The sequence below is a fragment of the Dipodomys spectabilis genome, unplaced genomic scaffold (assembly GCF_019054845.1).
Source record: "Dipodomys spectabilis isolate Male_0828 unplaced genomic scaffold, ASM1905484v1 ptg000069l, whole genome shotgun sequence".
Classification (NCBI taxonomy): Eukaryota; Metazoa; Chordata; class Mammalia; order Rodentia; family Heteromyidae; genus Dipodomys; species Dipodomys spectabilis.
Window position 1 is genome coordinate 1203577 of NW_024870746.1, and position 22731 is coordinate 1226307.

General features: G+C 45.9%; 3 protein-coding genes across 10 annotated transcripts; 1 reads left to right on the top strand and 2 right to left on the bottom strand.

Moving 5' to 3' along the window:
- Positions 1–354: 354 nt before the first annotated feature.
- On the bottom strand, positions 355–20926 carry Nit1 (nitrilase 1). 8 transcript variants are annotated; one of them, XM_042681430.1, is made up of 7 exons: positions 20916–20926; positions 2707–3104; positions 2208–2462; positions 1991–2094; positions 1678–1811; positions 1400–1525; positions 355–886 (listed from the first exon to the last, which is right to left on the bottom strand). In XM_042681430.1, the coding sequence occupies exons 3-7, from the start codon at positions 2450–2452 to the stop codon at positions 620–622; spliced, it is 876 nt and encodes a 291-aa protein (XP_042537364.1). In that variant the 5' UTR covers positions 2453–2462; positions 2707–3104; positions 20916–20926; the 3' UTR covers positions 355–619. The 8 variants fall into 8 exon arrangements, with proteins under 8 accessions (XP_042537364.1, XP_042537363.1, XP_042537362.1 ...); XM_042681429.1 differs by lacking the exon at positions 20916–20926 and adding an exon at positions 3386–3470 and having other exon boundaries at positions 2707–2802; XM_042681428.1 differs by lacking the exon at positions 20916–20926 and adding an exon at positions 3386–3470 and having other exon boundaries at positions 2208–2495; positions 2707–2802.
- Pfdn2 (prefoldin subunit 2) lies at positions 3507–15126 on the top strand. Its single transcript, XM_042681442.1, has 4 exons — positions 3507–3615; positions 10633–10721; positions 10833–10956; positions 14829–15126. Exons 1-4 carry the CDS (start codon positions 3541–3543, stop codon positions 15003–15005), a joined length of 465 nt encoding a protein of 154 aa, XP_042537376.1. The 5' UTR covers positions 3507–3540; the 3' UTR covers positions 15006–15126.
- Klhdc9 (kelch domain containing 9) lies at positions 15209–17399 on the bottom strand. The gene is made up of 4 exons (XM_042681426.1): positions 16737–17399; positions 16327–16483; positions 16041–16239; positions 15209–15601 (listed from the first exon to the last, which is right to left on the bottom strand). The coding sequence occupies exons 1-4, from the start codon at positions 17261–17263 to the stop codon at positions 15435–15437; spliced, it is 1050 nt and encodes a 349-aa protein (XP_042537360.1). The 5' UTR covers positions 17264–17399; the 3' UTR covers positions 15209–15434.
- Positions 20927–22731: the final 1805 nt, after the last annotated feature.

Below are 22731 nucleotides of genomic sequence, written 5' to 3' on the forward strand. Positions count from 1 at the left end.
GGTTCCATACAGTGGATGGAGTAGAAGCTGCTGACTATAATATACTCCCTCTGAAAAGGGGAAGGGGGAGTGTGACATTATGTTCAAGCCCTCTTGCTTCTGGTTGGGCAAAGGGCACTATAGGAGAAAGTAAAATAATTTGGTATCAATTCCTCCTTATTCCCTTCTCCCTCCTCTACCCCTATTCCCACTCTCATACCTGGGAGAATGGGACTAGGAAATGCACTGAGTGTTGCACTTTTTTTTTTTTTTAGGTAGGGAGGCATGTTGAGTAAGCCAGGAGACCTAGAACTGGACCTAGTACAGCAGGTACAATACCACCCTTCCAGCTCCCAAAAGAGATCTCCAGACACAGACATTATGATTATTATTATTTTTACAATTCCAGTGCTGCTTGGCCCTCAGCATCACTTCAGTTTTCATGAAATAAACAGTGACTATATAAAATTACACTTTTCTGAAACTGAAATCTGAACTCAGCTCAAAGTTTTTCTTCCCAAGAAGTTGAATTTGTGTTCTACTAAGCCAGCTTAAGGTTCTCTAAATGAGGGGAGCTGTTTGGGTCCTGCTATAAGTCATAGCAGCACAACCTCACAATGGAGGTCTTAAGTCAAAAACCTTAAGACAGTGGGTGACCCAGATTGCCATAGAGGTCAGGCCTGCGATGCTGGAACACAGGCAGGTGTTGGCGTATCTGTCGCAGATAGCTGAGGTTGATTCGGGCAAGACAGAGGCCAGGCCCCTCAGAACAACGGGCCACCACTGTTCCCCAGGGGTCCACCACCATGCTGTGGCCATAACTTGCTCTCGACTCATGATGGCGTCCACACTGTGCTGCTGCCACCACATAACACTGGGTTTCAATGGCACGGGCTCGCAGTAACACCTGAGGATGAGATGCTTGATCACTCAACTACACAGACAACGGCTGGGGAAGCAACAGGAAGTTGGTACCACAGATTTGTCCAATGTGACCATTTTGGTAATGCTTAAGGAACAAAGTACTTCTTTAATGACTATGAACAGCAACTATCTGGGAAATTAATTTTCCCACTATGTGGGAAGAAAATCAATTGGATGGGACAAGAGACAATGTGGTTAAAATAAAGCCCTTAGATTTTTTTTTTTTTGGTGGGTCATGGGGCTTGAACTCAGTGCTTGGCCACTGTCCCTTCAAGGCTAGTAGTCTATGATGTTGAGCCCCAACTCAAGACTAGTGCTTTACCACTTTGAGTGACAGCTCTACCTCTGGTTTTCTGGTGGTTAACTGGGGATAGGACTTTACTGCTTGGTCTGGCTTTAAACTGTTATCCTCAGCTCTCAGCTTCCTAAGTAGGATTACAGGTATGAGCCACCAGTGCCTGGCTGCCCTTAGGTTTTGAAGAGGTATCCCTCTTACCTCCCAGTGGGCTGGGCCCGTAACAGATCCAAAAGCTGAAGGATAAGTAAGTATTTCTGCTCCAGCTTGAGCCAATGCCAGAGAGAGTTCAGGGAACCGCATGTCATAACAGATAGCTAGACCAATCTGAAATGAAAAACAGCCTACTTAAGTCTCCCTGTCTTGTTACAGTTCTATTACCTCCAGTAAACCCAGTCAGGGCTTTCTATCCACACATTTTAGTATATTCCTACTCCCCTCTTTTTCCTCTCCCACTTTCATCCTCTTCCAATTCCCACCTTGCCTGCTGGCGTGCTGACAGGTGCCTCAAGACTAGGCCCAGGCATGGTAGAGTTGCTTTCATGCATAGGCCCCTGTCCTGGAATCTCTACATCACACAAATGTGTCTTCCTGTACGTGGCCACTACTGATCCTAGAAGATGGAGAAGAAATGAGTGCAAGTATTCTAGAAGCCCTGTTTAGCTCTTCTCCCAAGTGAAAAAACTTAAAACCTTATGCTAAAGAAATAAGAGTAGAGAAAACAATTCTGGAGAATATTGAATTTAGATGGAAGAACCTGGAAGAGGCAACCCTAAGAAATTTAAGACATACCCTTGCTGTTCAGAAGTACATGACAATTGTAGATTTTCTTTGTCTGCTCCCAGTCTTGGCCACGCTCATGGAAACCACCCAAGGACAGCCAGAGTCCACATTCCCTGGTGAAAGGGAGGGGACACTAACATCTTGTCTCAAGACTCTACTCCCATATCTGGTAACCCAGCAACAGTTTTCAACAAAGATTTTACCTCTCCCCCAAACTTCCTGATACCTGGCAAGCTGGGTATATTGGCTCAAATGGTTCCCATCCAGTGGTTCAGAAAGATGTAGTGTCTCTGCAGGGTCCCGAGCAATGAAGTCAAATGCCTCAGGCAGGAAAGCCAGGCAAGCACCCAATCTGGCAGCTTCTCGAACCAGCTCAGCACATGTTTTAAAGTTCTGTTGCTTGTCTGGTGTCGATGTTACCTGGCATACAGCCACCAGGGGCAGCTCCCAGGAGGAAGAAGAGATAGCCATGGCTCTGGGCCTATGAATGGCACAGGCAAGAATCTCAGATTTCCTAGCACAGAGAGACTCAAGTTTAATGATAGGGCCTCAGACGGAGAGGCGGGAAGCTGGACTTCTATTTTGCTTTTACCTGGCATACTAACAGAGCTAGTGGGGCTCTTTAACTGCTCTGTGATGGCTAACACCTTTGTTTCCTACCATTCAGCTAACAAATAGTGAACATCTACAATGTGCTAGGCAGTGAAGACAAAGCAAAATGTTACCTGGACTGAGCACAAAGTACTGAGAGTCGAGGTTTCTGGAATCCAGGACACAGAAGGGACAGGAGTTGGTGAGAAGGCCTGGTGGTAAAGCCCAGCCTGAGGAAGGTGAGAAATCAGGACACCAAACCCTTCTTCAAGCAATGATTTTCTAAGATTCTGTGACCTCTCCATTTTGAGGTAGAATTAGGGCTCTGATCTCCCACCCCTAAAGCTTCAAAAATACTTTTTTACTATTAAGCAGGTAAGGGCTAGGGAGAGGAAATCATAATGTGGACGAAGGGGGAAAGGGACAAAGCTTAGCGTCTGAATACCTCAACTTACAGCAATCTCACAATAAACTGAAGCCCTTCCCTCTGCCAAACATTTCCGCAGTTCAAAAGTCATCTTTGGAAACTTTGCTCGGCAGCGCACTCGCACGGTCCTATTGACTCGAAGCGTATCTTCCCGCTTACACCAAATTCTCTGAGGTTCACCCTGGTTCGTAGTCCCCCTCACCCCACAACATGGACAGGGGCACACGACCCGATCCCAAACTGCGACACCCCCCTCCTCCCAACCCATTCGGCCCCCAACCATTCTTTTCCCGCCTCTCCCTGCGGTGGGGGAAGTCTCTGTTGCACAAATCAAAGCACAGCAGATGGAATTCACCGCAACCGGAGGGACACAGAGCAGGTCCTACATGAAGATACAACCCAGAGGATTCGCAGGATCCGATCCGCGGCGCAGAACAGCCAGGAGCCAGAATCACCCGGGCGAGTGGGCGGTCACTACAAGACCGGATGTGACGTAAGGCGGGCTGCTCTGCGCAGGCCGGAAACCCAGTAAGCGGCGAAGATGGCGGACGGCAGCGGTCGAGTCGCCAAGAGCGGGGGGAGTGGTGCGGGGAAGGGGGCCGTGTCGGCGGAACAGGTGAGGAGTGGGGAGTGTAAAGGCTTTGAGGCGAGAAAGGGGGTTGGTGACTTGTGCTGGTCTTTACTCAGTGTCGCACTGGGGTGACCGCTCCGAGGGGCAGGGTCCGTGACGAAGCCCGGAGGGAAGGTAATGGGCGAGGGGGAGGTGTGAGTCACGCCCCTCGGGGTGTGGGGGCACCCACGTGTGGGCACGGCTCTGGGAGGCCGGAAACCCGCTGCCCAGGTCTGAAGGGAGGTGGGTCGTCGTTTCCCCAACCCCTCATCAGCACCTTAAACCGGGCAGAGTTGGATATGGCAGCTAGTAACGACTCTCAGGGAGCTGGCCCTGTGGTCTGTTAACGTGGACCCGTGGACCCTGAAACCACGTTGACGATCGCCGACATTCTGCAGAGCCACGTGACTCACATACTCGAACAGTTGTCCGGTGTTCTGCACAGTATTTGATTCAGGAGTCGATACTACATTAACTCTTCTTGAGAGACCCCCCCCTCATCCCCGACCCTTCTAATCCGAGTTTGCTTTTCCCCCAGTTCCCCAATGTTGGAATCAATGAATCAGAATGCCTTTGGTGATCTGGAAACCGTGGGTTGTTAAGCGGGGGGGGGGGGGGGGGGGGGGTGGTAGTGTGAAGAAATTTACACAATAGAACTAAAAACCGCTGAAGTATAGGCCCTTGGTAGATTGATTGCTAGCATGCCTGAAACCTGGAGGAAAAAAAGTTGGATAGCAGTTATTTTAATCATAGGTATACTTATCAATTGTTTGTTGAATAATGAATACATGCAAAGGTATATGCATAAGGAGTTCTAAAATTCTGCCATCAAAGAGCATAGTGTGGGATGGAATGAGCGTGGGTGATTATCACCTGTAATCCTAACTACTCAAAAGGCTCAGATCTGAGCTTTGTAGTTGGAAGCCAGCTTGAGCAGGAAAGTCATGAGACTTGAATTAACTAGCAAAAAGCCAGAAGTGGAGATTTGGTTCTAGCTATACCAGCTTTGAGTAAAAACTCTCAAGCTTTGGAACTCCCTGAGTTCAAGTCCCAGTATTGGCATACACAAGAAAAGGAAGAGGAAGAGATGAGGGAAACATAAAGTTTAGTGACTGATTGATTTAGCTAAAACATAAGGTGTAAATTAGAAAGATGTAGTGTATTCCTTTTCCAGGACCTTTTTATATTGTTACTACTACTACTACTACTACTATTGTGACAGAACAGTTAAAGCTACATGAATCAAGTAATGACATTTCTTTTTGGACAGTGTCACCCCTTCCCTATCTCCCAGTTTTTCCCTCCCATTCCTACCCACAGTGTATAGTTCATCTTCAACCAAGTGTCTAGTGAATACCACTGCTGTATTTGTTCATCCTTTGTCCCTCCATTTCTGTGCCCCCCTTACTTTCCCAAAGACAGATAAATGAATGAACAAGACAAAAAGAAAATAAAGCAAAAACAGTTATAAAAAAACCTTTCCATGGGGTTGGGAAGGTGGCTCAGTGGTAGAGCGCTTGCCTTGCATGCCTGAGGCCCTGGGCTCGATTCCCCAGCACCACATAAGCAAAAAGAAAAAAAAAACCTTTCCATTTCCCAGGGTTCATTTCAATAAATATTATTTTATATCATCAGTTGCACATAGGCATTGCTCCTTTGTGTTCCTCTCCTAAGACTATCCTCCTTTGCTCTCACTATGTGAATGTCTGGAGTCCTGTATAATTGATCATGTTCCAGTGTATATTAGATCTAACTTTCTCATATGAGAGAAAACATGCGCTGTTTGTTTCTGAGCTTGGCTTACCACACTTAAAAGATGTGGTTCTTAAAACAAGTTAAATATGGTCATAGACATCTTTGAGTGGGTGGCAAAAAACTTGGGACTTTTTTTTATTTTTAAAAATTATGATATTTAATGATTTTTTTTGTTTATGTGGTACTGAGGAATAGAACCCAGGGCCTGATGCATACTAGGCAAGCACTTTACCACTAAGCTACAATCCCAGTCCCTTGGAGCTTTTTAAATATAAGCAATAAGAGAATCACAACAGGATATATGTTGTAGTATTAATGTTTTCCTGTTACAAGAAACAATACTTTTTTCTTCCATTGGTTGTGGGGCTTGAATTCTAGGCCTGGGCACTGTCCAGAATCTCTTCAGCACGGCTAGTGCTCTATCACTTGAGCCACAGCGCCACTTCCCGTTTTCTGGTGGTTAATTGGAGATAAGAGTCTCATGGACTTTCCTGCCCAGGCAAACCGTTTTCAGCCCTCCTAAAATTCATCTCCTTATAATACAAAATGCAGTAGTCCCCAAAAATCTTAACTTGTTCCGACATGAATTGAAAATCTAGTCTCATTTTTGAGCTTGTAAACTGAAAACAACCTATCCAGTTCCAATAAAATTCAAAGACAGTTGTAGGATGGATATTCTTGTTCCAAAATGGCCAGAAGGAAGGGGTAATGGGCCTTGAGAAAGTACGAAATCCCAGAGGACATTAAGTTTAGGATTCTATAATTTTTACTCCCATATATAACTTCGGGAAACATTAAAGTGGAAATTGGGCAGTCCCACCTCTTTGGTTTCAATGGAGTCTGTCCATGCTTTGTGTTCCTGGGTTAGACTGCATACTCGTGCCTGAAACTTTCACCGGAGCAGATACTGCACATTACACTGCTCTACTATTCAGGGATCATGATGGCTGCATCAGTAGACACTGTCCCAGTGACAGCTCTACTCCAACACCAAGTTTCTGCCTGGACAGAAACATTGCATCCTTTGAATTTAAGCAGAGGCAGATATGCCTTTTCAGTTCCTGCATTCTTCGTAACTGCAGAATTAGTCCCGCATGGATGTGGACAGTGCTTGTGCCCTCGAGCTTCAGTACAAGCAATATGTAAAGCTGTTTCAGCCATAGGTAGGGCTTGTGGGATGCAGGGATCTGGAAGGTGGTGGCCCTGGTCAGTGAGCTCTTTTTTTGGGGGGGGCTGGGGGGTCCGATCGTGGGGCCTGAACTCTGGGCCTGGGCGCTGTCCTCAGCTCTTCAGCTCAAAGCTAGCGCTCTACCACTTGAGCCACAGTGTCACTTCCGGCTTTTTTCTTTTGCTTATGTGGTGCTGAGGAATCGAACCCAGGGCCTCATGCATGCAAGTCAAGCACTCTACCACTGAGCCACCTTCTCAGCCCCTTAGTGATCTCTTTCTGTTATCAGCACTTAGTATTTTGAACCTGTAATCACAGGTTCAGTCTCTAAGATATTTGAAATGTCTGCAGAGCCATTTGCCATTTTTCTTTCTCCTTTTTTTTTTTTTTTTTTTTTTTTGGTCAGTTGTAGGGCTTGAACTCTGGGCTTGGGCACAGTCCCTCAGCTCTTCAGCTCAAGGCGAGCTTTCTACTGCTTGAGCCACAGCGCCACTTCCAGTTTTGTAGTGGTTTTTGGAGATAAGAGTCTCACAGACTTTCCTGCTTGGGCTGGCTTTGAACCGTGATCCTCAGATCTCAGCCTACTAAGTAGCTAGGATTACAGGTGTGAGCCACCGGCACCCGGCTCCATTTTTCTCTTGTATGATGAATAGCACCTAGCTATTACCTGTGCTAACAAGCTCTTTAGCAAATGGTTGCTTGGCTTCATTTTTTGACATGTTTTCACTAAATACCTAACCAGTATTTTTTGGTTCTAGTGGGGTTTGAACTCAGGGACTTGAACTACCTAGGCAGGTGCTTAGGCCATGTTTCCTTAATCCATGTTTCCTTTATCCTCATTTTCTCCCCCAGTCCTGTGGCTTGAACTCTGGGCCTTGGAGTTGTCACAAAGCTTTTATGCTCAAGGCTAGCACTCTGCCACTTAAATCACAGCTCTGCTTCTGGCTTTTTTTTGGGGGGGGGAGTTGGAGTTGGTCGTGGGGCTTGAACTCTGAGCCTGGGTGCTATCCCTCAGTTCTTCATGTCAAGGCTAGCACTCTACCACTTGAGCCAAAGTGCCATTTCCGGTTTTCTGGTGGCTAATTGGAGATAAGAGTCTCACAGACTTTCCTGCCCAGTCTGGCTTTGAACTGTGATCCTCAGATCTCAAACCTCCTGAGTAGCTAGGATTACAGGCATGAGCTACTGGTGCCTGGCTTATTTCTGGCTTTTTGTGGTTAATTTGAGGTAAGAATCTCACAGACTATTCTGCTCAGGCTGGCTTTGAACCAAGATCCTCAGATATCAGCTTCCTAAATAGCTAGGATTATAGTCACTGGTGCCTGGTTCCAGCCTTTTTTAAAAATAGGGACTCTACCTTTATCACCCTCTTATTTATGCTTCTCAAGTAGCTGGAATGACAGGTGCACGCCACTATGCCCATCATATTTATTGGTTAAGATGGGGTATTGAGAACTTTTGCCTGAGCTGATCTTGTTCATGATCTTCTTGATTTCCAGCCTCATGAGTAGTCATAACTACAGGCATGAGCTGCTTGGTGTAGTTGATAATCTTTATTTCTGAAACCTCACCAGAATGACCTTTCTTGGGCTGAGAATGTGGCTTAGTGGTAGAGGGCTTGCCTTGCATGCATGAAACCCGGGGTTCAATTCCTCAATACTACATAAACAGAAAACAACAACAACAAAAAAAAACAAATGGTGCTGTGGCACAAGTGGTAGAATGTTAGACTTGAGCACAGAGAGGCTCAGGGACAGAGCTCCGGCCCTGAGTTCAAACCCCAGGACCAGGGGGAAAATAAAAAGACTGTCTATTTCTATCATTATTCTGGTTTTTTTTTGGGGTGGGGGGGGATTGGGAAAGGGAGAAAGTAGGGGCAGGTATGGAGCTACTGCTGGGAATTGAACCCAAGTCAAGTCCTGTACCACTGAGCTAAACCTCTTTTTGGTATTCTAGGTATAATCACTTAAGTCATCTCTAAGAAATCCCAGAGTTCCAGGCTTCCCTAATCATCTTGTCATTTTCTGAGCCCTCAGTAGAATGGCCTATAATGCTGTTAATGGCAATATGGCAGTTCAGTCTTTATTTATTTCCTTGCAGAGTTTTGCTTTGTAATCCAGGCTGGCCTGGAACTTATGATCCTCCTTTGTATCTGGAGTGTTGGAATTATAAGTGTGTCCTATCAAGCCCCTATTGGAGTAATTTTTTTTCAGCATTGCTTCAAAACTTCTAGCTTTGGGGCTGGGAAGGTGGCTCAGCGGTGGAGTGCTTGCCTTAAATGCATGAGGCCTTGGGTTTTGACTCCTCAGTACCACATAAGCAGAAAAAGCTGGAAGTGGCACTATGGCTCAAGTGGTAGAGTGATAGTCTTGAGCTGATGAGGGACAGTGCCCAGGTCCAGAGTTCAGGCCCCACGACCAACAAAAAAGAAAGAAAGAAAGAAAAAAAAACCCCAAAACAAAAAACTTCTAGCTTTTATTCAGTTCCTAGTTCCAATGCCACTTACATTTTCAGATATTGTTAGTACATCAACAATAAGACTAGTGCTGAGAAACTCTGTCCTGTGGCATATTAACTCTTCTTATAAATGAGGAAAACAGAGAAGTAGCTGAGACACAAGACAAGTAAACAGCAATACTGTGACTAGAATTTAGGTAACACAGGTTTGAGCTCTTTACCTTACACAATATTACCACTTAAAGGAGTTTCAAGAAGATTGAAACTAAAAACAGGCAGGTAGATTATGCAGATAGGTAGAAGACCATTGCAAATTTTTGAGGATAAGTGGATGACTAATAGTTATAGTTACTAGGGACAAGACAATATGAAGTGGGTTGGAACCGGGCAGGGTAGTACATTCCTATAATCCTATACTCTAGAGGCAGAGGCAGCTAAGTACCGGTCGCTTATACCTGTGTAATCCTAGTTGCTGGGGAGGCTGATATCTGGCACGTCAGTTCAAAGCCAGTCTGGACAGGAAAGTCCTTGAAACTCTTATTTCACCAGAAGTGAAGCTATGGCTCAAGTGGTAGAACACTAGCCTTGAGCAAAAAAGCTGAGCAGTAGTATCCAGGCCCTGAGATCAAGCCCCAGGACTGGCACCATCAAAAAAAAAGAAGAATGTAGAAAACAGAGTTGTTATTAAGCTGTTATTGATATTATCAACTTAATGTTAAGTTGTTAGCAAGACTTTGGGCTGTGACTCCTTAGTGGAAGAGTACATGCTTAACCTATGGGCCTCTTTTCCCCCCATAAGTAAGAAGTTGCAGTGCCCTAATGATGGAATACTAAATGTAACCCAGTTAGGATTACTCTTTTTTTTTTTTTTTTGGTCGGTCGTGGGGCTTGAACTCTGGGCCTGGAAACTGTCCCGGAGCTCTTCAGTGGTAGGCTAGACCACTTGAGCCACAGTGCCACTTCTTATTTTCTGAGTGTTTTTTTTGGCAATAATGGTCTCACAGCCTTTCCTGCCAGGGCTGGCTTTGAACTATGATCCTCAGATCTCAGCCTCCTGAGTAGCTAGGATTGCAGGTGTGAGCCACCAACGCCTGGCAGGATTATTCTTATATTGATTGAACTTATTACTTCTAGAATAATAAATCTGCTTTCTACTACTGAGCTGTACCCCAACACTGACCTACTCATTATAAAGCCCTTTCTTATCCCTTTTGCCTGAAAATCTACAAGCTTAGGCTTCCCTGTAGGTACTTCAATGGCTCTCTAACCCAGTCTTGGTTGGTTGGTTGGTTAGTTTGTTTGTTTGTAGTGCTAGGGATTTAACGTAGAGAGTTGTGCATGCTAGAAAAGTGCTATACACTAAACCACATTCCCAGCCCTTCTTTATCAAAAATATAATCTATACAAAGCCAGAATCTATTCTGTTGTATACCTCTAGTGCCTGGCAAATATTCACATATAATAGGCATTCAGCATATGCTTACTATAGAATGGGATTCCATACAGACCAAAATAAGAAATTACAAAGTTGTGCTCTCCCTTTCCAAGGTAAGTATTCATTCCCTAATGCATCTTTGTAAAACCTGCCTCCCATGTGTTGTAATTACTCTGTTATTTCCACTTTCTCATTGCTCATATCTTAGGTAATTGCTGGCTTCAATCGCCTTCGGCAAGAGCAACGGGGCCTGGCTTCCAAAGCAGCTGAACTAGAGATGGAGCTGAATGAGCACAGGTGAGAAAATCAGAGAAAAACAATAGAAGAGTTGCATGGGCCATTTTGTGAGGGAGGGTTACAGTAGAGTAAAACTGAATTCTGAGGTCCTGCTTTGTCCTCCTGTACCAGCCTGGTGATTGATACACTGAAAGAAGTCGATGAAACTCGAAAGTGCTTCCGTATGGTTGGAGGTGTGCTGGTAGAGCGGACTGTCAAAGAGGTGCTGCCTGCCTTGGAGAATAACAAGGAACAGGTGAGCAAGATTCCCTGATAAGGAAGAAGTGGTGGGCAGGAATTTAAGAAATATGACAGAAGAAGATCTGTGTAGAAACTTGTGTCAAAAAATAATATAAAGGGGCTGGGAATTTGGGTTAGTGGTAGAGTGCTTGCCTCGCATGCATGAGGCCCTGGGTTTAATTCCTCAGCACCACATAAGCAGAAAAAGCTGAAAGTGGCACTGTGTTTCAAGAGGTAGAGTGCTAGCCTTGAGCTGAAGAGCTGAGGGATAGCACCTAGGCCCAGAGTTCAAGCCCCATGACTGACCCCCCCCCCCCCCCAAAAAAAAAGAAAAAGATAACATAAATAGCCAGTTAATCTAAACCCTTTACACTGTGCCAAATCCAGTTCCTTGGACAAGGAATTGTTGGGTATATGTCCTTCCATGGACTCTTTGATGTGGTTGATTTGGTGGGGGTTAGAGCAGTCTTTTCTCACAGTATAGCCCATTGATACCTACATCAAAATCACTTGAAATAGTCCGACATTGATGGCTCATGCCTGTAATGTTAGCTGCTCTGCAGAAAAGTCTATATGACTCCCATCTCCAAAATGATCAGCAAGAAATCCTGCTGGAGGCATGGCTTAAGTGGTAATGTGAAAGTAAGCACACACACACATCACCTGAGTAAAGCTGGGTGCTGGTGGTTCACACCTATAATCCTAGCTACTTTGGGGGCTGAGATCTGAGGATCATGGTTCAAAGCTAGCCTGGGCAGGAAGTCCATGATACTTTTTTTTTTTTTTTGGTCGGTCCTGGGGCTTGAATTCTGAGCCCAGGTGCTATCCCTGAGCTCTTCAGCTCAAGGCTAGTGCTCTACCACTTGAGCCGCAGCACCACTTCTGGCTTTTTCTGCTTATGGGGTGCTGAGGAATGGAACCCAGGGCCTCATGCATTCAAGGCAAGCACCCTACCACTGAGCCACCTTCCCAGCCCCTCTGTGAGATTCTTATCTCTGACTAACCACCAGAAAACTGGAAGTGGCACTGTGGCTGAAGTGATAAGAGTGCTTGCCTTGAGCTGAAGAGCTCAGGGATAGCACCTGGGCCCAGAATTCAAGCCCCAGGACCAACCAAAAAAAAAAATCACCTGAACAGCCAGATGGTTATCTAGGATGAGGCTTGGGAGGTGAAGAACAGGGGATTGTGGTTTGAGGCCAGGCTGGACAAATTAAAAAATATAAAATAGCTTTTAAGACTTCATTTCAACCAATGGCTGGGGCTTAGTGATAGATATCCGTCATCCTAAGTTATAAATAAGCATAATGTTTGGGTGCAATTACATATACCTGGCATCTTAGTGATAAAGGAGACATAAATAGGATCTCAGGGCAGAGAAAGTGGCTCAGTGGTAGAGCGCTTGCCTTGCATGCTTGAGGCCCTGGGTTCGATTCCTTAGCACCGTATAAGCAGAAAAAAAAGAAAAAAGCCGGAAGTGGCACTGTGGCTCAAGTGGTAGAACACTAGCCTTGAGCTGAAGAACTGAGGGACAGCGCCCAGGCCCAGAGTTCAGGCCTGACAACCGGACCAAAAAAAAATAATAATAATAGGATCTCAGTCATAAAGCAGGACCCTACCTTGAAAATAACCAATGCAGAAAAATGCTAGTAGAGTGGCTCAAGTTGTAGGGCACCTATTTGGCAGAGTTCAAATCCTAGTACCACCACCAAATAATATGTCACCTGGAGATCAAACTCATGATCTTATACATGCTAAGTACTGTCCCACTAAGCTATACACTCATCTCAAGAACTAATTTTATTTTTGGGCTGGGAAGGTGGCTCAGTGGTAGAGCACTTGCCTTGCATGCATGAGGTCCTGGGTTCGATTCCTCAGCACCACATAAGCAAAAAGAAAAAAGCTGGAAGTGGCGCTGTGGCTCAAGTGGTAGAGCGCTAGCCTTGAGCTGAAGAGCTGAGGGACAGCCCCCAGGCCCAGAGTTCAGGCCCCACGACTGGACCCAAAAAAAAAAAAGAACAAATTTTATTTTATATTACGATTTTTTATTTTAAGCAGACAGCAAATTTATGTGAAAGTATAGACTATAGAGAAGAACTAGTTTTGTTTGTTTTCCTCCAGTCCTGGGGCTTGAGCTCTGGGCCTGGACTCTGTTCCTTAGATTTTGTGGTCAAGGTTAGCACTCTCCCACTTGACCCACAGCTCCACCTCTGGCCAGGCTGGACAAATTAAAAAATATAAAATAGCTTTTAAGACTTCATTTCAACCAATGGCTGGGGCTTAGTGATAGATATCCGTCATCCTAAGTTATAAATAAGCATAATGTTTGGGTGCAATTACATATACCTGGCATCTTAGTGATAAAGGAGACATAAATAGGATCTCAGGGCAGAGAAAGTGGCTCAGTGGTAGAGCGCTTGCCTTGCATGCTTGAGGCCCTGGGTTCGATTCCTTAGCACCGTATAAGCAGAAAAAAAAGAAAAAAGCCGGAAGTGGCACTGTGGCTCAAGTGGTAGAACACTAGCCTTGAGCTGAAGAACTGAGGGACAGCGCCCAGGCCCAGAGTTCAGGCCTGACAACCGGACCAAAAAAAAATAATAATAATAGGATCTCAGTCATAAAGCAGGACCCTACCTTGAAAATAACCAATGCAGAAAAATGCTAGTAGAGTGGCTCAAGTTGTAGGGCACCTATTTGGCAGAGTTCAAATCCTAGTACCACCACCAAATAATATGTCACCTGGAGATCAAACTCATGATCTTATACATGCTAAGTACTGTCCCACTAAGCTATACACTCATCTCAAGAACTAATTTTATTTTTGGGCTGGGAAGGTGGCTCAGTGGTAGAGCACTTGCCTTGCATGCATGAGGTCCTGGGTTCGATTCCTCAGCACCACATAAGCAAAAAGAAAAAAGCTGGAAGTGGCGCTGTGGCTCAAGTGGTAGAGCGCTAGCCTTGAGCTGAAGAGCTGAGGGACAGCCCCCAGGCCCAGAGTTCAGGCCCCACGACTGGACCCAAAAAAAAAAAAGAACAAATTTTATTTTATATTACGATTTTTTATTTTAAGCAGACAGCAAATTTATGTGAAAGTATAGACTATAGAGAAGAACTAGTTTTGTTTGTTTTCCTCCAGTCCTGGGGCTTGAGCTCTGGGCCTGGACTCTGTTCCTTAGATTTTGTGGTCAAGGTTAGCACTCTCCCACTTGACCCACAGCTCCACCTCTGGCCTTTTGTGGTTAATAGGAGGTAAGAAGCCAGGCACTGGTGCCTCATGCCTGCAAACCTAGCGACTCAGGAGGCTGAGAGCTGAGGATCACAGTTAAAGCCAGCCCAGGCAGGAAGGTCTGTGAGACTCTTCAATAAACCACCAGAAAACCAGGAGTGGCGCTTGGCTCAAGTGATAGAGTGCTCACCTTGAGCTGAAGAGCTGAGGGACAGTGCCCAGGCCCAGAGTTCAAGCCCCACAACTGACAAAAACAAAACAAAAAATAGTAGGTAAGAGTCGCACGGACTTTATTGCACAGGCTGGCTTTGAGCTGTAATCCTTAATACTCAGGCTCCTGAGTAGATAGGATTATAGGCATGAGCCACCAGTGCCTGACTGAGAAGAACTAGTTTTAAATGCAACTTTCTGGATCTCCTGAATCCACTGAATCAGAGCCTTGGAGGTAAAGTTTTAATATAAGCAGCACACATGATTCTTACATGTCTTGAAGTTGATAATCCATTGTTCTCAGAAAGGAATCCTATTGGTGTCTGGGCTCCATTATTAATATTTCTCTTAATGTAAGGTTAGAAATGTCATCTCTTTTCACATCCGGTAGCCCTAGTTATTTGGGGAGAGAGGGGGGACTATATCATCATTTAATTTCTGTTGTTGCCCTCTAGATACAGAAGATCATTGAGACATTGTCACAGCAACTTCAGGCAAAGGGAAAAGAACTAAATGAATTCCGGGAAAAGCACAACATTCGTCTTATGGGAGAAGATGAGAAGCCAGCAGCCAAGGAAAACTCAGAAGGGTCTGGGGCTAAGGCCAGTTCTGCTGGAGTATTGGTCTCCTAGGAGCCTAGGCCTCTGCATTTATTTTTACCCTGACTCCCATTTCTCTTTATTGTTATTATTATTATTTTCTCTACTATTGTAATATTTTTTTGTTAATTAAATGTTTTGGTCAGAATGCTTAGCTGTAGCCTGGAACTTTCTCCTACTTTTAGGGGTGGAAATTGTTTAAGGGAAAGAACATAATTTGTGAGTTTTGTTTCCACTAGGTTATAGATCACAATATCAGAGGGAAAAAAATCCATACTTTGTCCTTTCCCTTGCAAATAAAGATGTCTACTTATTTGCTATCCTCCCCCAAAAAAGATTCAGATAAATGTTAACACTCAGATTGAAATTTAATAAGCATTTGAAGTGAGGTTGATAGCTCTGATAATGTTTTATGGGATTACAACAAAACAGAAGTTTGGCAGTATGACTGGACACTATTCTTTAGATAAAGAGGTCCAGGATGCAAACCTGTGGGCTAGCTGTCTTGCCATCCTCACCAAAACCCCCAACCAGGTAAAGCTGATCATTCCAAAGGCAGGTGCGATGGCCCATCCGTTTCAATCCACGGTCTCCACAGGGAAAGTGGAACCACAGAGAAGGAGACTTGCCTGTTGGGTAGGGGTGGACGCTGGTTATTGAGGTGGACATACTTTCACCCATGGGACTCAGATGACCAAATGCCCATTTTTTCATTTGATTTGTGGGCTTCTTCAGATGCTCAATATTCTGTGTACTCCCTTAGTTTGGGTCCAATAATTCTTTCTCCTCCCTTGCCCATCACTATTCTATAGTCTTTTTTTGGTGGGGAGGGGGAATCTGGTCGTGGGGCCTGAACTCTGGGCCTGGGCGCTGTCCCTCAGCTCTTCAGCTCAAGGCTAGCGCTCTACCTCTTGAACCACAGTGCCACTTCCGGCCTTTTTCTTTTTGCTTCTGTGGGCCTCATGCATGCAAGGCAAGTGCTCTACCACTGAGCCACATTCCTAGCCCCTATTCTGTAGTCTTTAGGTTCTGTCTCCCCCAATCCCCAACCATTTTTCTAGCTCTCACGGGTATCATAGATGTAGAGGTCATTGCAGATGGTGTCTCTGGCTTTGGTTAGACTTTCTCCACCAAACAGCACGGCAAAAGGCCCCACTACAGAACATGAGTGATGCCGCAATCCCTGGGGTCCCTGCCGGGATCCCTGCCCACTGCTCACAAGTTTTGCAAGCTGTTCAGTCAGACGAGGGGCAGCTGGTGATTCCTCCTTAGAGAAAGAAAGGATTGCATGAAGGGATTTGAGTATCACAATTTTAACACCTTTTCACACTAGCGAGTTAGGAATAGTTAATACCTTAATCTTCCCATGATTCCATCGACCAGCTACTTCTGGTTCAGCTGAGTTACAACCCCCAAAGAGTAATAGCTGATGCCCTGGATGGGGCCCAGGAGTTTGAAGCAGGGCAGCACAGTGACCTGAGCGAGAAACTGTATGGCCTTCTTCCTTGTAGCTGTGGATATGCAGAAATTCAGGCCTGAGTGTTAAGGTCTGGGAAATGTCTTTCTCCCACCTCCCTTGCTGAGGATAAAAAGTAGGCAATGGGTAAGATCCCCAGGAGGGCAAAAGAGTTCACCTCTTAGACCATGGTGGATTCTGGGAAGAAGCATGCTAAAGGATGCAGATAACTCCCTGGAAACAGTTTTAGCCTTTTCCAAATGGTAGATGAAAGGAAGGTGAGCGGTTTTGGCAAGGGGGTACCATACCAATAGGTGCGGGCGCCAGGATTCAGCTTTAACGTGTAGATACTTCCATAGCGTCGTTGAGTTCGGACTCCACCCTCCCGGCCTGCCACCCGTAGTTCTCCATCAGAGAGAAGGGTGCAGGTGTGACTACTGAGGCCAGCAGGGGGGCAGTTGCCAGAGGTGGCTGTCCAGGCCTCCCACTCTCTACGCTCTGTGTCCAGTGCAGCCACTGTAGTCAAGCGGCGTGACCCGTCCCAGCCGCCCACTACGCAAAGCCAACGCCCTCCCACGGGTGCTGCATCGTGGTGACTGCGTGGGGGGCCGCCTGGGGCTTCCAGTCTCACGGCCTGGCCCCCAGTGGGGTCGAAGATCACAGTATCACTGCTGGGTTCCCTCGCTCCTCCTGCTAGGAGACCCCCTACCAGATAGAACCGTCCCCGCAGTTCGGTGCATGAATGGAAGGCCCGAGCCAGAAGCTCGTCCCGCGCCACTGGTCTCCAGGCCCAGCCAGAGCCCCCCGCCCGACCCGAAGGCACTGCCACTGCCATGGGCCCTGTGAGGGGTAGGGCAGCAGGGATGGCGTCCAGAGGCGTACCCCTAAACGCCAGGCCAGGTTCCTTGCCTTCTGAGGCCTTCCCTGGGAAGCTCCCCCTCCAGAGCGGCAGCCCTGTTTCACCGCACCTGCTCCGCCTCAAGCCGTTGCCCAGCAACCAAACCAGCGGCGGCAGCACGACCGCTGTAAACGGAAGGTCGCAAAACACCGGTTACCGTGGAGACAGGAGACGTGGATTACTACCCGGAATCACACATGGGTATGATTATTGTCTACACCCAAGCGACTGGGGATGTGCGCAGTCAATAACAGTCCGGAAACATTGTTAACCTCAGAAAATCCCAGCGAAGCGAGTTCCTCAGCTGAGAGCTGGTTTACCTTCTTGGCAATTGAGGTGAAGGTGTTGCTCTAAGCGGGAGGGAACGTGTCCTTTTGGCTCCAGGGTGTCTTAACTTGGATAGAATTCCCCTGGGAAGAGGTAGGTAGCAGAGACAAGTCAGGGTGAAGTAGTGGAAGTGACCTGGGAGCCTTGCCTGTATTCTCAACTGTCTTTCTCACCCCGGACTTCCTTAGCTTTTTCGTTTGCAAAAAGTGCTGTCGCTTAATCCCTAAAGACTTTTTGGTAGCACAGGCCTTTAGGGGAGCACTTTTAGCTCTAGCCACTAGAGGATAGTATAATCCAGTTTTTCAGGGTTGATCTTGGGCTACACATGCACACAAACTGTGTGTTTGCACGCACACACGTGCTTTCTCATGGTTGAGTTGAAGGATGCCAAGAAAGAGTAATTTAAAAAAAAAATTCATCCTATCTCATTAGGCTCACAGAACGTGAAGAAGTAGAGGCACTATGGTATCTGTAATTTAGGCTTAAGGATGTAGGGAGTTTCTTCTGATAAAATGCAGGGCAGAAACTGCTCAGCCTTAGTTGCTAGCTGAGGTGAGGTGGGGTAAGAGTGAGAAAATTAGATTGCTGTCCCTCCATTTTATCTAAGCCAGGACCCTGAACTTTTTAATCCCCCCCCCCCCAAGACCAAGTGAGAAATAAGAGGCCTGATTAGCTGCAGCTGTAGGAGGACATGCATGCAAATTTCTACTCCTAGCCCAGCTGCGATGGTGCTGAAACAGGATCTGTGTGCCCCAGGGCTGGCAGTAAGTAGGAAGGATGACTGCTCCTTTTGCCACTGGTTTTTACACTTGGACTTGCTCCTCATTGAACCTGAGAAATTGAGGTCATAGAGAGTGGCCAAGACTTCAGTAGAAATGGGTTGTGATTCAAAGAGCTAACAGCATAGCAGAGCTTTCCCCCTACTGATCCTAACTGGGTCTTCAGAGAAAACAGGATGGTGAGGATATGGGCAAGAAAGCACAATTAAGCTGGAAGCCAGTGGTGCACGCCTGTAATCCTAGCTACTCAGGAGGCTGAGGTCTGAGGGCTGTGGTTTGAAGCCAGCATGGCAGAAAAGTCCCCGTGAAACTCTTAGCTCCAATAAACTACCCAGAAAAAGCTGCAAATGCTGCTGTGGCTCAAGTGGTAGAGAGCTAGCCTTGAGCACAAAGAGGCTCAGGGACAGCACCCAGGCCCTGAGTTCAAGCCCACAACTGACAAAAAGAAAGAAAAAGAAGAAGGCACATTGTTACCACAATCTGGTAACTGAATGGTCACCAGAACCTGTTCCTCTCTTGAATGTTAGAGCTGAGATTTAGCAATAGATTTAAATGTCTTTTCACACTAGTTTTCCCTACCTCTTACAGGAAAGATTCTCAGTTTTCCAAGATCATGGTAAAAAAAAAAAAAATCCCTTAAGCAAGCAAACAAACAAAAACCAACTAACTTCTAATTTCCTTGACTGAAATCTGAAAGCCAGTATTTTACCTAAAGCTTCCCATTGGCTTACCTCCTGACAACATCTGACATACTCATAGGAGTAGGCAAGGAGCTGCCTGGGTGGTATGGTCATTTTGATTAAAATTTATTGCCTGAGTATACATTTTAGGCTCTTGCTTTTGCCTATCTTTGGCTGTTCAACCAGTGTCTTATTTTGTGCCTCTACTCAAGAGAAATAGGAACTCTCCACTCCAGTTTTGACTGTCTTTGAGTTCTTTACAGTAGAGAACTCACCTAGACATGGAACCTGAATCTTACACATTCCCTGCAGTTCTGTACCTCCTCCAGTTTCTTCTGGAAGCAACAGGTGCTGTGCTAACCCTAGACTGTGTGTGTGTATGTGTGAGGGGCGGGGGTACATAGAACTCCTGCCTCCTCTGTACAATATGACCCAAGATTATATTTTGGAAAAGGTGGTTACTCCTTGAATATACCACTAGCTATTTTAAAAATATATATATTTTTTGAAATAGAGTCTAAGTTACCCAGGCTAGCCTCAAATTTGCTTCATATATAGCTTTGGCCCACATGGAACTTGCCACATAGCCCAGGTTGCCTTCAAATAGATAATTCTTCCACCTCAGCCTGAAGAGGAGCTGGGATTACAGATGTGAGTCCCTATGGCTGGCTGGTTTTTGTTTGTTTGTTTCTATGTGTTTTTTCTGTCTCTAAATTTCCATCTGTTTCTTTTTCTTTTTGCGGGGGGGGGGGGGGGGGGGGTCCGGTTGTGGGGCCTGAACTCTGGGCCTGGGTGCTGTCCCTCAGCTCTTCAGCTCAAGGCTAGCACTCTACCACTTGAGCCACAGCACCACTTCCAGCTTTTTTCTTTTTGCTCATGTGGTGCTGAGGAATCAAACTCAGGGCTTCAGGCATGCAAGGCAAGCACTCTACCACTGAGCCAACTCCCCAGCCCTTCCATCTGTTTCTTTCTCTAACTTATTGGCTTTTTTCCCCCCTTTTGACTTGCCAGCAAGGAGCTTTGGCTCTTTCCAGGAATGGTCACATTTCTCTTTGGTTGCATTCTAGAATGATAGGAGCAGTGTGAGATCCCTGGGTAAAGTCATAAGCCTTGATTATTGATGAGGACTTGAGCAAGTTTCATAGAGGAGGAGTTTCCCTTTGGAGACCTCAGGGGATGGAGACCTGAACCTAGGGCGGGAAGCAGATTGGCAAGAAAGGGTGATGCCAGTCATTGTTCTTCCATCCTTTCCTTATAGCTTATGGACCAGTGCTTCTAACCTTGCTAATTATCATTGGAAATGAATTTTTGCACTGGTGTGTGTGCGTGTGTGTGTGTGCGTGTGCGTGTGTGTGTGTGTGTGTGCGCGCGCGCATATGCGCGCACCTGCATACATATGTGTGCTGGTCCTGGGACTTGAACTCAATGCCTGTGTGCTGTCCCTAAGCTTCTTTTGCTTAAGGCTAGTGCTCTACCATTTGAGCCACAACTCTACTTCCAGCTCTTTGATAGTTTATTGGAGATGAGTCTCATGGACTTTCATGCCTGGGGTGGCTTCAAACCCTAATCCTTAGATTTCAACCCTCCTGAGTAGCTAGTATTACAGGCATAAATCACCAGCACTCAGCTTATCTCTTAGTTTTTTTCCACAAGACTGGTACTGTACCACTTGAGCCATAACCTCTACTTCCAGAATTTTGCTGGTTAATTGGATATAGGAATCCTACAGGTATTTTTTTTCTGTCCTGTCCTCAGGTCACAAATGTTTGAGTAGCTAGAATTAAAGGTGTGAACCATTGGCACCTGGCTTCCCTTCTTCTTTTATATCACTTTTGGAACTAAAAGAAAAGCTTGGGAAATCTTCAAAGTGAAGCAGGAAGACAGGCCAGACTGACCTCTGGGGGCTGCCACTTCATTGCCTAACAGAATCCCTGGGAGGAGCCTGTGGTTCTCCTTCCAGAGTTTGGTGTGGGGACAGGGAGAATGGAGGTGAATACAGCCTGAGGTCCTTGCCACAATCCGTGATCTTGCCAAATTCCCAGGATCCCCCTTACCTTGCTCCTGCCCTCTTCTCAGTGCTGCATCTTCTGCTGCAAGTGTTGTCACTTGAAGGGTTCAGATTTCCACGAGGGCTTTTACTCTAATCTGGTACCAGCCAGGACCTATTATACCAAGTCTTCTTTTTTTCTTTTTTCTTTTCCTTCCTTCCTTCCTTCCTTCCTTCCTTTCTTTCTCTCTTTCTCTTTCTTTCTTTCTTTCTTTCTTTCTTTCTTTCTTTCTTTCTTTCTTTCTTTCTTTCTTTCTTTCTTTCTTTCTTTCTTTCTTTCTTTCTTTCTTTCTTCTTGTCAAATCGTGTGGTTTGAATTCTGTGCCTGAAGGCTGTCCCTCAGCTCTTTAGCTCAAGGTTAGCCCTCTACCACTTCAGCCACAGCACCCCAGCCGGTTTTCTGGTGGTTAATTGGAGATAAGAGTCTCATGGACTTTCCTGCCCGGGCTGGCTCTGAACTGTGATCCTCAGATCTCAGCCTCCTGAGTATCTAGGATTATAGGTGTGAGCCACCAGCACCCGGCTACCAAGAGCCTTCTAAAAGTGCCAGCCTCTCAGAGACACAGGGAAATACAACAAAGGCTTTTGTTTCTTTCTTTTTTTTTTTTTTGGTCGGTCGTAGGGCCTGAACTCTGGGTCTGTGCACCATCCCTGAGCTCTTCAGCTCAAGGTTAGCACTCTATCACTTGAGACACAGTGCCACTTCCAGCTTTTTCTGCTTATGTGGTGCTGAGGAATCGAACCCAGGGCCTCATGCATGCAAGGCAAGCATTCTTACACTGAGCCACCTTCCCAGCCCCAGGCTTTTGTTTCTTAACTCTTGTTTTGGTCCCTGATTTTGTGATGGTGTGTTTACAGAAACTTGGTGAGAACAAGGAAGAGGGACACAACTGGGCCTATTGAGAAACAACCCAAACATGCTTTGTGTGCAGCCCCTTCTTCTGGATGGCTCACTCCAGCTTTAGAACCCTCAAGGAATGAGCAAACCCAGCCCCTTGAGCTGGAAGGGATGTTTTAGGCAACCAGGAAATGTGGTTGTCATTAAAGGATGGGGCTGGGTATTGGGGAACCAATGGGCTTGCAGGATTGGCAGAACAGAACAACACTGCACATGGAATATCCTGAACAAGATGCCACCATTCCAATACTTGACACAGTGAAACTCCAGTGGAGGGGAGCAAAAGAAATGTTATTCAGAGGGGGAAAATCTGCTGGAGTCTCTGTTTTCTGTATGAGGCCTTGCCTGACATTTCCATGGGTGGGAACATCCTAGGGAGAAGTAATAAGAGTGAATCTGAATCTATCTGCTATGGCATCAGTCCTGAGGATGGAATCAAGTTCCCATATCAGTAATCTCTCACCTTGTCAGTTATCTCCCCAACACCTTTCTATAGGAACCAAAGCAATGAGCAGGTCAGGAACAGCTTATCACACCGAGAGACTGGAAGAACAGAAATGTATTACAAACATTTCATTCACACCCATACTCCTATCTAGTTGCATTCTGATTTATTATTCATCCTTCTCTCTCAAAGTTCAAGGGTCTCTTGGCCAGTAGGTGACTATTCTCTA